This window comes from Coloeus monedula, assembly GCF_965178545.1.
Source record: "Coloeus monedula genome assembly, chromosome: 6".
NCBI lineage: Eukaryota > Metazoa > Chordata > Aves > Passeriformes > Corvidae > Coloeus > Coloeus monedula.
Genome location: NC_138786.1, coordinates 50,833,508 through 50,850,037, shown reverse-complemented (window position 1 = coordinate 50,850,037; position 16,530 = coordinate 50,833,508). Strand labels below are relative to the sequence as shown.

Below are 16,530 nucleotides of genomic sequence, written 5' to 3'. Positions count from 1 at the left end.
CATTGCAGTAAAAAAGAAGAAAAAGGGAAGCCTTTAAAATTCCACCTGGAAAACTTCCTGTGTAGAATTATAGCCATCTCTTAGTTTGCAGATATTTAATGAGGGTTGGTGTTAGCATGAAGTGATATAAAGGTTTTTTTCCCTACTTCCTCATGGTACAAGGCTTAATAGTAATGTTTAAAGAAATGAAGGAGAACAGAAGGGGTCACGAACGGTGTTGCCTTGGATCTCGGGGCCGTGCCGGCAGAGGCCGCTGCCGCGCTCGCTGTGTGCGCTCAGCAGCGTTCCACTGCCGGCCGGGATGCGGCGTGCGCTGGGGCGGACAGGGGATGGTTTGTAGGTCACCACGGCTGGAAATGCGAGCTACATCAAGGGGTCACCCGATGAAGATAACTTAGAATTTAAGAAAAATACTGAATTAGAATATTAATGGAGTAAAGTGAGTAAAAAGAAGGAAACGACCACAAGAAGCCACTTGAGAAGTCAGTTGGTAGGGAAGCAACATTTTTTTTCTTAAGTGTTAGAGGGTGCAGGATTCAAGACTTGCAAGATTGCCTGGTCCAGGCTTCACCTTGAGGTGAGAAAGATACCAGGATTGAGAAGAAAAAGATGAGTGAATGTTAAAAAAAAGTGAAATTAGTTCCTTATCTTATACAGACTTTTTGGTTTTGCTTGAATTTGCACACTAAAATACGAACATCTGCACAACTAGAAATTGGAAGATTTCTAGTGCTAGATATGTAAAAACCTGAATAGTTTCAGAAATCTTAATATCATTTCTGTAAATTTATAACAGTAGACAGCTTTAAAAGTTCTTATGTGTGGTGTGCTTTCCTGGTTTTCTGTTTATTTTTTAAAGAAGTATTCTGCTGTTAAATGTTGTTTTTGATGAAACTGATTATGCTGGCTTTCCATTTTAAAAGGTGAAATTCCAGCATGAGGTGTATCCTCCAGGTGGTGCAGAAGGTGAATCCTGTCTGTTGGAGCAGCCAGTGTCACGACAAGTTTTTATTGTTCAGGACCTGGAGATCAGAGATCGCTTAGCAACATCACAGATGAATAAATTTCTCTATCTCTACTGCAGTAAGGAGATGCCCAGAAAAGCACATTCAAACATGGTATAGCTATGAAATATGTTAATTTGTTACAATTACAGTGGTTGAACTATCGTTTTGGGGGCCATGTACACTTAATCTTGCAGAAGCAGAAACGTGAGTTCGTGGAACACTGAAGTAATATAATTTGTTAATTGTTATTTGCTTGACTCTTTGTGGATATTGAAACTAATTCAAAAGTCAGTTTGAATGTTAGCACATCAGGTATTAATGGGTTTGAGACTGTCAGGACTATTTTGGTAGCTTTCACAATTTGGTTTTGAGCAAATGTCTGCTTGTATCAGTAATGATACAAGCAGACATTCACTTTTCACTACACATGCAGATTTGTATTTTTATGGTATACAGTAGTCTTACTGGTTCTAAAAAGGATTTATTAATTTTTTGGGGAGTTTCTTTTAACTTTATTTTTTTATAACATTCAGAGTAAGTTTTTATTCAATACTGTAATTGCTAAGTGGAATCATACTAGTACTGAGGTTTTGCAGTAAAAGCTTTTCCTGGCTGGTGTTCTGAGATTTAATAATTGTGTTGGGTTTTTTTCAGTTGACAGTTAAAGCATTGCATGTCCGTCCAGAGTCTGGCAGATCCCCACAGGAGTGTTGTTTACGTGTTTCACTAATGCCACTTCGCCTCAATATTGACCAGGTGGGTTGTGCCAGTGCAAAAAAAAGCAATTTTTTTTCTTTATTTGATTATACTTGGGATTTCTTTTAACCCAGATACTTTTAGCCATCATACATATTTTATGTTTTACGTTTTCTTGGTGTGATACCTTTTTTATTTAATCTTTGAATCTCTGTTGTTCCATTTATATCCATGCTAGAACTTCCTTTCCTTTCCTTTCTGCTCCAGCTAATACAAAGACTAGATTTTTTTATTTAAAAACTAAGAATATCTTTAGGTAAAGCTGTTTGCTCAGTAAGTTTTCCTCCTGAAACTTCTGATAATCTCAAAGGGTTTGAAATCACAGCTTTTAAAAAGAACTACTTATTCTTTAGTGGTCTGGTTTTGTTTGTTCATGAAGCGACTTCATTGTTTTTAATTGAAAAAGGTTAATAATTAATCTAGAAGTGGTTCACAACATGTTAGTCAAGGGCGCTTGGCACTCAGGAAATGCTTCTAATAACTTGAAGGCTTTGTCTTGCTATCAGCTGCAGTGGCAGGAAGAACAGAAATTGTTTTACTTTCTTTAGCAGGCCTTTGTGCAAGGTATTTTTGATATATTCAAGAAATATTTGGGTTTTTTCTAAACCAGTAAGAGCTATATATGTTTGTGCAGGCAAATGTAAAGTGCAGTTATTACTCTGTTGAGGCATTTCTTCCTTAATTTGTCATCTGCAGAGAGATACGTGGGGTTTAGGTTTTTTAAGAACATAATTAGGATTTCCGTTACCTACTTTTTCTTTCTTTCAACACACATTGGAGACCAGGTTTACCTTTTGCTGTTAGCAAAATTGAACTCTATCTAGTTTGCAATAATTTCATCTAGAAAAAAATAGCCTGGAAATACTACCATCTAGGAAGGAAATGTGTTCCCTCTTGGTTACTTTTTCAAGTCTTTCATCCTTTAAACCATAAACAAAATTCACCTTTACGACTTCTATGAAATTAACCACAGCTTTTTGGAAGCACAGGGCTGCATGTAGTCATATTAGAAATATTTGTTATTACTGCTTAAGCTGTCATTCTTACCAGCTGGAAGTAAAAATGGAAAAAAAAGTCCAGGTGTCATCAATGATAGGATGAATAAGGCACCAGTGCGATGCATCTGTCCAAAAAAGAAACTGGGATGTAATACCTTTAAGACATCATTAAGACATTAATACCGTAGATATTAATGACTTTTAATGAAGCAGTGATGAGACTTGATTTGTAATTATTTGATTGACTTTGACGGTATTAGAGAACAATATAAACTATACTTACCTTCTACTGCAAATCAGGGAAAGGTTTATAGCCATTAAAACACCTGTGTTCTGGACCAGTCTCCAAAATGAAAGTAGAAATGACAAAAATAACCCTGAATTTTTAAGACAGAGCTAGATAGATCATGAAATCCTATTATATGAAGCAAGGTGCATTGGCCAAGAGGGTCTTCCTGGTTTCTGTCCTACATTTCTATGTGGTTTGTGCATATGTTAAAGGTTCAAAATCAAAAAATTTTTTTTGTTTCATATCTGCATAGAAATAGAGCTGGAATAGTAGGTAATGTTTTTAGAGAGTTGTGTCTTTGTATTTATTTTAACCTGATTGTATTTTCATTTTTGCCATTAGGATGCCTTGTTTTTCCTGAAGGACTTTTTCACTAGCCTTTCTACAGAAGTAGAACTCTTAGTTACTCCAGATCCTGAAGGTATATTTCTAAAAAAAACCTAACATAATAGTGCCACTTCCTTCTCCTTTAATTTTTGTACGTGTCTATAAATTCACATGTGAATCTTGTGTGTATAAAAACTTGTTTGGGGGTTTGAGCACTAACATTAATGACTGGTTCTTTAGAACACAGAAGCTTTAGGTATTTAAGCTTTTTATTTTATAAATGTGAACGAAGGTCTTCAACACCTGGAATCTTAATTCTATAGAAGGTTTAACCAAAATTGGAGCATATTTAATAAGAGCTTTTAAAAAAGTTGAGGACTGTGTATATGCTATTGGGAGTTATTAGTAGATAAAACAAATACATTGTGCTGCTTGTTTATAAACTTGAACTCTGTTAGACAACTTCAAGCTGTTAGACAAACGTACTGTTTTATGCCAGAGGTATTAAATGATGTATGTATGCAGTTGAAGCAGTACTTCTAATCAATTATACTATCTGATGCAAAAGCAGTATATATTGGAAAGCACATTTCCACTATTAACTATATTTGGGCATTTGTTAGAAGCTATACCTATTTCTGTTGAGATGTCATGCTGAAATGCATAGGTGATGAAGCCCTGTGCAATACTGCCATTAGATCCAGATGCATTATTTATGCTGATGCACAAACCTCAACATAAGCTGCATGTAATAGCTTTTATTAATAACTAAGAGAATTTAAATATTGCCCTGCTAGTAATTCCTACTAATGAGCATTAGAACTTACTAAGGACACAGTAATTGTATAAATACAATCTTTCTGAAATCACTGTGAAAAATATGAGTCACTCAACTGTGTATAACTTCTTTTCTTAGTTAAAAAGTCTCCTGGTGCTGAAGTTACGTGTAGTTTGCCTAGGCATGTCAGCAGCCTTAAGGAGCCAAGTCCAGTCATTTCTTTTTCATCACACAAGCAAGCAAATGAAAATGGCAGCATTGATTCTATGGATGTGGTTAATGGAGATAATGATCATTTCTCACAAGAAACGACGTCATACAATGATCAGCCAGTATTTTTCAGGTAAACTTTTGTTACAAAATTTCAAGTGACACATAGCTATTCTGCTGAATGTTTTAAGAAAGTGTGGTGATAAACTATCAGACCTTAGGGCAAGGTGCATTTTTTTTGTTTGTTTATTGGCTGGTTGTGGAAAGCAAATATATTTGTTTCTATCACTGGAAGTTCACCAGTGATTTTTATTAACTTTTGCACACTACTGTGCACAAGGAAATAAAAATTAAATCTTCACCACATACAGAACCAGTAATGATATGTTTTACAAATGCATAAAAAGAGCAGTGTTTGTACTCTTATGTCTAACTATAAATTAGATCTAATATAATCAGAGATGCGAGTATATAAACTAAGAGCATATAAGGATGTCATGGAAGAGAGGTATGGAATTAAAATATCACAAGAGGAAGTCTAATGTAGCCCTGACTGAGAAGTGACTATGAAAATTGTAGCTTGTTATACAGAAGTTTTTTCATGTGCATTCAGATCATAAGTGCCTCTAACAATAGATGTGTGCTGTGGTACGCAGTGCAGAGCTAAATTGCATTAGCATGGCTGTGGTTCTATTTCACCACATATATTACCAACAGAATTTTTTATCAAGTTCCACTTGCAGGACTAAATTTTGCCCACAGAACCATCATTTTGTGGGTGTGTGTTTGTTTGAACATAGAGATGCTCACTTGCAGGATTAGTAGCACATTTGCAGGATTGTTAAATTTATTAGAAATGCTAATCTGAACTAGATGTGAATAAACCAAGAAAAGCTGAATTTGCCACTGTATTTTGTAAATTTATTCTGAAGTACTAACACAGTAACTAAAGAATTTATGGTTTACAAAAAAAGGTATGACATCTTATTCCAGGAGGATGGGGAGCCATGAGTTTCTTTTTAGAAGAATAATTTTATTTCCTTTTCATGTTTCTCACTATAATATTTTCTTTGTATGTCCCAGAGAATTTCGCTTTACCTCAGAAGTTCCAATACGGCTCGATTACCATGGCAAGCATGTATCAATGGATCAGGTGTGTGTATAATGCTGATGCTCTAGAACAAAAATTTGATGTTGCTTGTTTTGCTTTCCCCTCCCTGCTCCCCATTATTTGGGGTATATTTTTATGGTCACTACTAATTAAGGATGTGATAATGATAAAATCTAGAACACTTTTTTTCCCCTTTAGTTTCAGTAAAGCTTTGTTTCACTTTTAATTGGAAAATTTGGGCATGGATCCCCCACATATGATTAACTCAGGCTGGAACTTGATTGTCACATTTATGAGCTCAGTGATTGGCTTGAAATCATAGCATAGAGCTGCAGTGCCCCTCAAAGTATGACACCACTGTCTGATGCCAGAATCGTGCATTTTATTTAACTTTTTCTTCATTAATGCCAGAATAAAATATTGTTGTTTGTTGTCCTTGTTTGCTTTCCTTGCAGTCTGTGGCAATGGCAGAATCTATTACAGATGAAAAAAATGTTCATGGTTCTTGTTAAAATATGCATTCTTTATCACACTGAGTTTAGAAGCAGACATCAAAAAATCCTGTTTGCACAACAAGAGTTGTACTTTGTCATGGGAAATCAAGAAATCAAGAAAATATGGGAAAGTGAAAGCAGCAACTTCTTGAATTTGCCTGGCTATCAGAAGTCAAAACATGAAATATGGTAGCTTTAGAATGACTGGAACACACTAAAGCCAGAGCTATGTTTACATAATTTACTACAGCTTATTATTTCTGAAGAAGCCCTCTCGTATCCAGGTGTTTTTCTTGCAGTGGCAGGTTAAGCCAAGTTTCCTTTTTTCAAGTTTCCGTATGACATGATTCATAGCATTGTAACAAATAGCATTTGGGGAGACTGGGGGAGAATGTTTAGACAGAATACCTGTGAGTAAGAGTTGAGATGATGAAATTATTTCTCACAGGTTGTATGGGTTGAGTAAATTTATGTGATAACAAAATATTTCACTTACAGGGAACACTAGCTGGGATTCTTATTGGGCTTGCTCAGTTGAACTGCTCAGAATTAAAGCTGAAGAGGCTTTGTTACAGACACGGGTAAGTTTATCAGAATGTAGATCAGCATTGCTATTGCAAATTGAACAAGTTTATGGGGAATAACTGAGCATGGCAAATGCAAAGCAAATTTTCTGTTAAGATGCCCGTCTAAAATCCAAAATGCTTTTTGACCATACAAATATTTCTTGATTCTAGGGTTTTTTGAAGTACATATATAATTCAAGAAGAACTTCTAATTCAGAACAGAATTTAATGTATGTGCTAGTTTTGGTGATCAACTCTTAATTTTAGTTTTATATTCAATTCCTATGGAACTGGATGTGATTATACAGTTTTGAGTTTGTTTTATGAAGCATATACATTTGAAATGCTTGGCTTAGCCAACAGCAGCAAAAGATGACACTTGAAAAAGCTTTCCTTTTGTTTAAATGGCATCTTTTACTTTGATGAATAATAAATGTATATATTTTATTAGGAATTGTCTGTTTTAAAAAAATTAATAATTCTATTTACTTTAGTTTATTAGGTGTGGATAAATTGTTCTCCTATGCCATCAGTGAATGGCTTAACGATATAAAGAAAAACCAGCTACCGGGAATTTTGGGAGGAGTAGGGCCTATGCATTCACTTGTGCAGTTAGGTAAGTTAATTCTTGCTTCTATTCAGCTACATATGAATGTGTTTCTTTAAAAACCAAACAACACCTCTCCCCCTCAAAAAACCACCACAAACCATGTTGACTCTTGTTTTCACTTCCTTTCAAGGCATTCTGCTTATCTAAGAGAACATTCTGACTGGTGTTATGCCTTCATTTTCAGTGCAAGGTCTGAAAGATCTGGTGTGGTTGCCAATAGAGCAGTACCGCAAGGATGGTCGTATTGTCAGAGGCTTTCAAAGAGGAGCAGCTTCCTTTGGTACTTCCACTGCGATGGCAGCACTGGAGCTAACAAACAGAATGGTTCAGACTATACAGGTAGAGCATATTACTCCTGAAGTTAGATGTAAAATGAGAGGTGTGACCAGTAAGTGCTCTAGGTTAAGCTAATATCTTAATGCTGTAGATTTAAGTTTGGAAGCATGTATTAAAAAAAAAAAATAAGGACAGCTGTGTAAATCGGAAAGCAGAGACTGGGTAGAGCTTGCACCAGTCTGTGAGGTGAGAACTATGGCATCAAATACAATGGTTAGAAAATTGTGTTAAAATACTTCTGAAGACCCAAGGTGCTGCTTGTTTCTTAATATATTTAATATATTATAGTGTACAATTTAATACAAAAATGTTCAGCCTCACTAAAAAATCACTGATATTGAGAAAGATGAGTTCTTTGTGCATGTGTATTACCCAGTAGTAGATTCTTACCTTTTTTTAAAACACCCAAGCAAGTATTTTTTCTGTAGATCTACACAAAGTCTATAGAGCTTCCTGGATTTAACCCCAAGGTAATCTTGGATTGAAGTGTTAATAATTTATGTTTCTTAATATAAAATATATGGAAATATAATGAAAATACACTTTTACCACCTAATCTTGCAAAAATAGTATATGCGCCTAAGCTTGAACATATATAGTCAAAAAAACAGTGATATTAATCACAGGTGGGATTATATGTGTGCTTGTGTGTTTGTAAGAATACCATTGATCAAATGTTCAGTTTCTGTCTTGAGCATTTTATTCAGTTTAGAGGATGCCTTTGAAGAGACAACAAAACCAAACCTACAACATTCATTTTTTAATTATGGAATTAATGTATAGAGCTGCACATTCCAGAAGTTCTTGTACAAAACCGTAATCTGATGCAAATGAATAGTATTTGTGGAATGGGAATTCTTTATTTCAATGACATCACCCTATTAGTAGCTTAAATTTGTGTTTGGGTGCTCTAACAGGTGTTATGCATTTGCTCCTCATGTGCAGGCAGCTGCAGAAACTGCTTATGACATGGTATCACCAGGGCCTACCTTCATTGAAGCGAAAAAGATCAAACGGTTCCCTCGCCATCGCTTGGCTCATCAGCCGGTCGACCTGCGGGAGGGTGTAGCCAAAGCGTACAGTGTTGTGAAAGAGGTGAGTGCAGAAGCAATTGTTGGGAACCAAAATTAAGCATTATTTCCTAAAACAGCGAATAAAATAACAGATGTTAGTTTAGGCTGGCCAAATGGAGGAGGAGATTTCAGCTTTGAACAAGACTTCATCAATAATCATAAACTAACAGAAATCTGGAATGGATAAAGCAGAAAAAAGCTAAGATGTCATGCAGATGAGTGTGAACAGGACTTGAGTGCTCTTCCATTGGGATGGTTTACAATTATTCTGAGCCACTTGATTTCCTGTGCTGTGTCATCCGTCCTTCCCTTCCCTTTCTGCTTGACCACCTTTGCAGTTACTGTTAATTCTGAGGGAGGTAGTGTTTAAGCATAGTGCAGGATTTAAGAGAAGTGAAACCTTCCTCTACTATGACAGTGTATTTTAAATTAGAATGCTGACCTGATTTTATTGTATTTTGTGTTTTACTTTGTTGGTTGCACCTTATGTAGTGTCTATGAAGTAAGGTGTCAACTGAGTTTTTCAATAGTTCACAGTACCCCGCAGCTTCTTCCCTTATGTGCAAGATGTGCCACCAGAAGTTGCATGAAATATTTGCATCTCTAAGTTCATAGGAGTGTTATTTTAAGCCTCATTAGAAGAACTAAAGGATATTTATATCAGTATTGATTTAGTACAGTTATAATACAAATCTCCAAGGAGAAAAATGCTGTGCAGTTTAAAATTTCCCTTAAAACTAGGAGAGGATGCTTTTTCTTTTTCGGTATAACTGATTTCCTTTATTTTCTGAAAGGGGATTACGGACACAGCCCAAACCATCTATGAGACTGCTGCTCGTGAGCATGAGAACAGAGGAGTCACTGGAGCAGTAGGAGGAGTCCTCCGCCAAATTCCACCAACTGTGGTGAAACCTTTCATCGTTGCAACAGAGGCAACCTCAAACGTTCTGGGTGGAATGAGAAACCAGATCAGGCCAGATGTGCGTCAAGAAGAGTCTCAGAAATGGCGCCTTGGGGAGGATTGAGGTTGTAAATCTGGCTCAGCAGGCAGGTAGCAAGGCTGGAAATGAAGAAGAATGTCCTGTTGGCAGCTTTAGATGGAGCTCACTTTGTTTTGTCATGTTCATCTCAGGAACAAATGAGGTTTTCCAACTGTTATTAGCAAAACATCCAACCAAAAAAGATTTATGAAGTGAAAAGCAAATTGGTACGTGCTTATACTGTGTGTTACCAATACATTTGGTAGATAGTGCCAAACATAGTGAAGCATGCGCTGCCAACTCAGAGACATGCTTGCTCTGTTCCATTTACCATATTTTTCTTGGTAGATTTGACATCTGAAGCAGTAGCCTGTACAGTGAAGCTAAGTGGACTTAAAAGAGGTTTTCTGACCATAGTCAAAGAACTGTCTTCAGTAAAGGGCTCTGCAGATGTTCTTCACTGACTAGAGGATAAAAGCTTTCATTGTGGACGTGAGACATGAGGCTGTCTAATATGGAAGCAGATAAGATAATATTGTTTAGTGGTCATAAGCATCGCTTTTAGCGTGGCACTTACAGCAAGGACAAGCTTGATAACCATTCAGGGTTTAGATTCAGTGTCAATACACCTACAGAGAGAATTTGTTCCTAAATATTAAATACCTACTTTTGTGGGTTTTTGAAGAACCTGAATGTTACAGAAATGTTCTGTTGTGTTGCACTTTAAAGGATATGGCCTGTATATTGTGCTTTTTTTATAGTGTGAATAAAATGTAATGTGCATTATCCTTTATGTGGTTTAGAATCGTACACAAATTATTGAAAAGAGCATCATTTGATGATGATCCTACAGAAAAGTGTCTTAAATTTATTTAAACTCATTATATGTAAAAACATTTTTGTCTACTGTTACACTAATTACAATGCTAAAAATGCCTACTCTTCAGGAAAACAATTAATTATAATTGTTGCCAACAGTTCTTTGTAAGAATGAAAAATCATAAGTAAAAACGTTATTTCATAATTTCATAGTTAAAAGGCTATACAGACTTTATTTCAGTAATCTGCTTTTATTTAAAGTTCATATTGTTGCAAAGTTGCTGCTCTCACAAGGTATTCTTAATTTAGGTTGTGTGTCATCATAATTTGACAGTGAGTATTTGGGGTCCTTTAGTTGCAACTGGGAATGGGTGAGAGGTTTTAAAAAAAGGACAGCAAAACTTCAAAAATCAAAGTTGGTACTGACATTATTTACTGTTTAGTAGGTGACCAGGGTCTCCACAGAGCTTTATTAAGCACCTGACATTGCACCATTTTGGGGCAGTTAAAAGTCTTGGCGATAGATGTGCAATAATGAACTTCTTTTGTCTTGTATTAGCAAAAACTGGAGAATAAAAAGTAAAGATTCTTTTGAATAGAAAAATACTCCTTTTGAATTTCAGTAGATTAAACTTTGAATGACTAGCCAGTAAGTAAGTTTGTCGTAGTTCTGTGCTAGTCATAAGTGGAAATCCTGCCCATATGCCATGTGGAAAATCCCCACTGAAAGGGGGACATCAGATACTATTGATCAGATACCAGTCTCAAAGGATGATGAGGAGGTATTTTCCCTCCCTTTGTTTAGTACCTGCCACTAGCAGAAACTTTGCTGATGGGCCTTACAGGACAAACAGGAGTGTATGAAGGAAAATAATCGCTGCTTGTTATGCTACTGCATGCTTGTTCATGATACTACAATAGCTATTCCTGAACACCAAAGAATCTGGCTCAGCAGTAAATGATTTGAAAATGTCCTCTCTGTTGGGAAGACTTCTGCAGTCTGCTTTATTATTTTTCAGAAAACAAAGCTCCAGGTAAAAACAAATTGCTGTATAGGGTGACAGGTGATATTATAAAGTTTTGTTTCAATTCATTGGAATCGTTGAACTCGTGGTACACTTTGAAGACCTGGTTATTTCAGTTAAATGACTTGCTGCAAGCAGGAGGAGATGCTTTTTAAAGCAAAAATACCTGCAGATTTAATAACATAAAATATTTTTTGATGTAAAAGTACTTGCTGTAGTGCATATCAGTAATTAGAGAGCTCTGCTTTAGTGAGAGCTCAAAGCACGAGCATTTTGCACAGGAATGAGTTTCATGTTTGCAGTGTGGCACCTCCTGAATGCCTTCTCAAGAAGTGGTGGTGAATCAATGCAAGTAAGTAGCAATGCATCTTTTTCATTGGCAATTACTATACTAGTAATTAGCTAGTACTAGTAAATAGCTAATCCAGTTCATCCACTTAATTAGAGTACACTGCAGTAGCATAAATCTACATATTTTCTTCCTTTCAGACACTGTTTAAAAGGAGTGGTGGCATTTCAGTGTTCTTTTCTTTTTCAATTCTGTCAAGATCTGATTGTACTGCAAGGCAATTAGAATATATTTTTATATGAGGGCATGATGTCAAGGTAAAACATTTTTATAGCGTGTCTCTCATTGTCAGCAATACAGATTGTACAAATTTATTAAACATCACTTTTCACTATGTAAACCCTCTCATTTACTGCTTGCACTTTATTGAGCCTTTTCAGTGAAACTGATTCTAAATTTTTTTCAACATTTTATTTTGGAAATAGTTTTTTAATTTTTGGGTGTATATTCTGCATTGTTGCAGTGTTTGAAATGTTTAAAAAAACAAAAAAAATCACAAAACTTAGCAAACTAGTCTTTACATTAAGACCAGTTTGCAGAATGTGTCTTGTAGGGCATGGCTTGTGTTTTAAATCAAGAAGTGTCATGTATGAGAAGGGATTCATCAAATGCTCTGCTCAATACTGTAAGGGTTTTCAAGCACTTAAAAAAATACACAAGATGACATTTGACTCTGGACATATTTCCTGGAAAGGTAAGCTTATGGATAACATTACTGTATTCTCCATTAGCACAAGGAGATTGGCAAAAATACTGTTGTACTTGAATTTTCCACTGAAATTAGTTGCTATAGATATGGGCAGTTTTCATATTTGTAGAGGCTGTAAACTGGCATCGACTATGTTTAATTCTCTCCAAATACTCTAACAGTACTAGTGCTATTCCTGTTACTTAGCCCAACACTATCCTAATAGACAGAACTGTCATCCTGGGTTTTCTTAAATATCCAGGCGTTTCAAATAATACATTGATGAGTGCCTCGGAAATACCTGAAAAAAAGTCAGCCATCTTTTGTAAAACAAACAAACCATTCTTGCTAAGAATCTTAGCAGTGACTGAGAGCAGCAAATCAACACATCCATGCAAAGGCAGCTTCCATTTTCTTCCCACTGTCTCTTCTAAATCCTGCAGGTTTTTAGCAGTGCAGTGTACCCTGTGTGTACTTGCCTAATGGTCAGCATTGTCAGTGACTCACTGGATAATCCCACGTGAGTTCATCTGTGCTTAAGGGACGTGACTGCTTCTGTTTGCTCACTAAGTGGTTGATTGTGAACATCCATTGCTTGCTTTCATTTACTGTTCCTTAATTGAGTTGCCAAGAAAGGTTTCTTAATACACCAAAAAGCTGTTCAATGGTTATGAGCAAGACACTTACCAAACATGATCCATACACCTGCAAATGTGATACTGATTTTCCTTTAAATATTGAAATGTATGCATTTTGTAAAACAATGAAATCCAAGAATTTGTTTAGAGTAGATAAATACTTCTAAATCTTTTAAATACCTGAAATGCCCCTGCAATATAAGTCAGAAAATGTGTGGGTATGTATGTCAGTTTGGATCCTAGTGTGTACAGTTCTTCAGTCTCCAGGCCTCATGATTTAAGCTTCTGACAACTGTTTTAAGTTGCTCTACATGCTGAATCTTGTTTACAATTAAATATTAGATACTTACAAGTCAAATACATAAATACAAACCATGCATTTGTACTGGATTTCTTAATTGTAAGGTAGCTCAGACAGACACACAGCAATTTGTGTATATGTTTGTGTATATTTTTTACATTTTTGCACTTACAGTAGTTTTGTGGTATTGTTTGTATATAGTTTGCTAGTGTAAAGAACATAATGTCATGAAATAGAAACCAGTGTTGAAGGGAATTGACTATTTCAACTTGAGTTATTTTGCTTAAAGTTCTTGTCCCCTCAGTATGTCCTTGAGAATTATTTTTAACCATAATTTGTATGGCACCAAAAGTATATATTTTACCATATTAAAATGCTGAAAGGCCTGAGTGCAAATAGGTTGTCTGTTAAATACATTTAATGGAAAATCCCCCTACAAATTTGTAACAATACAAAAATAAATATCTTAATTTGTTCCTTGAGTTGGTTTTCTCTACCTGTGAATATAACCGACACAGAAAACAGTCTCCCAAAGTATCAGAATTAACTGTTAAAGCTAAGAGTTGTATCTCAAAAAAAATTACACTGACTAAAAAAGAGAAAGTTTTAAAATTGCATGGAGGTCAAGAGGTAGGAAATTAATTAAGCTGGCTGATATAACCTGAAACCACTTCTGTTGTGCATCAGCAGAGCTCTCTACCTGAATGATCAGATGCTGTGTCCCCCAGAGGCCTGTTGCTGCATTTAGTTACTAAGAATGTATTTCTTATCTCTGCATTTAGCGGAGACTTTTAAAGCTTTTTTAGCTTCCCAACCCTGTGAAGAATGCAAAATAATTACCTTCAGGATGCTTCTCTGATGCCCACATGTGTTTGGTTACAAGCATCTGAAAAAAGATCTTAGAATTCTGAGTACTGGTCAATATTAAGTGCTGGTGCCAGTGCCAGATCCCAGAAGAATGTGACAGGTGTAAACAATTTTCTCCTGTGTTTTGTAATGATATTATAATTTGGGGGGTGAGGGGTGGTCACTGTATAAGGCTGGATAAATATTCTGTCAAACAGCAACCCTTCATTTAAGAAGGAAGCTGACTCCCAGCCTGTGTAGCTCCTCTTCCCCCAACCCCCTTTTTTTTTTGCAAGAACTCATAGTGGATTAAAGGAAAGTATCCAAGTTCTTTATCTCTTTGCAATACTAGGGCATACCAGGGATAATCTTCGTGTGTCCAGTTTAGTCCCCAGATAAGCAGAGGAGACTAAGACTCCACTGGTGACACTCCAGCTAACAGAATTTATGGAAAGTCACCAGTAAGTCATACCGACCCAGAGCAACAGGAGCTGGTATCCTTAATGTCTATCCCTAATTGAGGATGACCCAGGCACAAGTGTTCCTTTTTTTTTCCCCTGTTAGTAATTTTAATTAGCATCCTTTGAAATGTGATATTAAATAGAGGGGTATTTTCTGCCAATTCATATTTCTATGAAATAATATCTTAAACCATCTCTATTATCAGAGATTATAAAAGTAATAAAGCTGCCTTTTTGTGACAGATAACTGAGGTTTCAGAGCTGTTTTGTTCTGAAACAGAGTGATTATATGAAAGCAGAACTTACTGAAGGGCAACAATGAAGTATTCATGGCCCCACAGGCAAGGAAGCAGTTCCAGCTTCTTAGGTGTTTGTCATGAGGATCTGTGAGATATCTGTAGTGCAATTCTGTTTTCAGGATTTTATTTGTGTGTGTAATTATTTGCTCTGTTGTTGATTTCTGTCTTTATTAAGAGCATGGGTGTTAAATTTGGCTCTTGTAGGTTGAAGACTGGAAGGAAGCCTCCAAGGAAGAAAAAAGATGTGAAACCATTAGAGCAGGAGGAAGCTTACTTCAGTTTTGGAGATATGGCACAGACCTCAACAAGATGGAGCTTGGTCCACTGTAGCTCATGAGCACAAAGATAAAATAAATATGAGCTGTTTCCATTAGAAACCTTTAACTTGCACCTTTAGACTTCAACACTTGGTTGTTGTTAGGTACTGAGGATTCGTTCGTGGCCCCAACAACTTCATGAATCTCCCAGGATGACTTTCTCTCTTTCCCTTCTTCTCCCAGATGAGTTTGAAAATGCTTCCTACTGTGTGTACAACACAGTCTGAGGGAGACTTAGGGTTGTGAGTTTGAGGATGTTTGACAGTTCTGCACTGTCATCACAACAATGGCAGTCCTTGGCCGAATGGGAGGTGCAGGCAGAGTGAGCTGAACCACAGAAAATTAAATGGTACTCTGAGAGTGCTGATAAGACCACAGCATGGGTATATGCTATGCTATGCTGAGTATTGTACAGATCTGGATTCATTGCAGCTGATGGAAAGCCAGATAGCACAGAGACCTGGGAATGATCAATAGAGGCATGTGCACAACACGTGGTACTGTGGATGGAAAAGTGATAGAATAGCAAAGTATGCCATGAGAGGATGGAAAAAGTAGTGCTCAGTTTTATAAGCAGGTTATTCATACCGATAGAAGTTTTTAAGATACAATTCCCGGTATCATTTATCTCTTCAGTAATATTTAACAGATCTGAAACGTTGCCTGGAATTACTGAATAAAATAAAATGCTTCACCTTCGTTAGGGCCTGTTTCTGTATACTCAGTGCCAGAACTGTCTTTTAGAGTGCTAAAAGTATTTCTTTTAGACACGAGGTTTCCATTGTTGGCTCAGGTTCCATTTTCTCTTGGCCTCTCAATTACTTTCTTTTATTTGCTCTGTTTCTTCTTTTCCATGTTCCTTCTGTCTCTGAGTGCTTATTTCCCTCAGAATAGCTGATAGACCAACACAACAAATATAAATGAGTGGGAGCAATTATACTGATTCCATTAGAGGAAAGCCCTCTTACTTGATAGCTGAATTCTGTTTACAGCAGCCAAAAGTATTGTCCCAGGTCACAGCTTTCTGTTTTTGCTACCATTCTGTTCTAAGAGCTGCAACTTATTGGCAAGAAGGCCCTTTTTCCTATTCCCAACCAGAGGTGATGCCCCTCCAGGTAAATTTGTTAGTACAATGGAGTTTGACAATTCATTCAAAAAGAAAAATTACCTCTGAGTTTGAGAAGATCCATTGACGTGGGATTGTAAACTGAGCTCTGTCTCTTCACAATATCTCACAGGCACTGCAGCAATG

At 36.4% G+C, this 16,530-nt stretch overlaps 1 protein-coding gene across 3 annotated transcripts in view; it reads left to right on the top strand.

Annotated features, from left to right (window-relative positions):
* Nucleotides 1-13,837, top strand: part of ATG2B (autophagy related 2B) — a 47,108-nt gene extending 33,271 nt beyond the window's left edge. For all 3 annotated transcript variants that reach the window (XM_082284289.1, XM_082284288.1, XM_082284290.1), the window contains 10 exons: nucleotides 924-1,118; nucleotides 1,662-1,763; nucleotides 3,393-3,471; nucleotides 4,294-4,498; nucleotides 5,449-5,518; nucleotides 6,469-6,551; nucleotides 7,031-7,152; nucleotides 7,331-7,485; nucleotides 8,428-8,577; nucleotides 9,350-13,837. In XM_082284289.1, coding sequence (XP_082140415.1) covers nucleotides 924-1,118; nucleotides 1,662-1,763; nucleotides 3,393-3,471; nucleotides 4,294-4,498; nucleotides 5,449-5,518; nucleotides 6,469-6,551; nucleotides 7,031-7,152; nucleotides 7,331-7,485; nucleotides 8,428-8,577; nucleotides 9,350-9,580 — 1,392 coding nt within the window. In that variant the 3' untranslated portion in view covers nucleotides 9,581-13,837. The remainder of the gene's footprint in view (nucleotides 1-923; nucleotides 1,119-1,661; nucleotides 1,764-3,392; nucleotides 3,472-4,293; nucleotides 4,499-5,448; nucleotides 5,519-6,468; nucleotides 6,552-7,030; nucleotides 7,153-7,330; nucleotides 7,486-8,427; nucleotides 8,578-9,349) is intronic.
* Nucleotides 13,838-16,530: the final 2,693 nt, after the last annotated feature.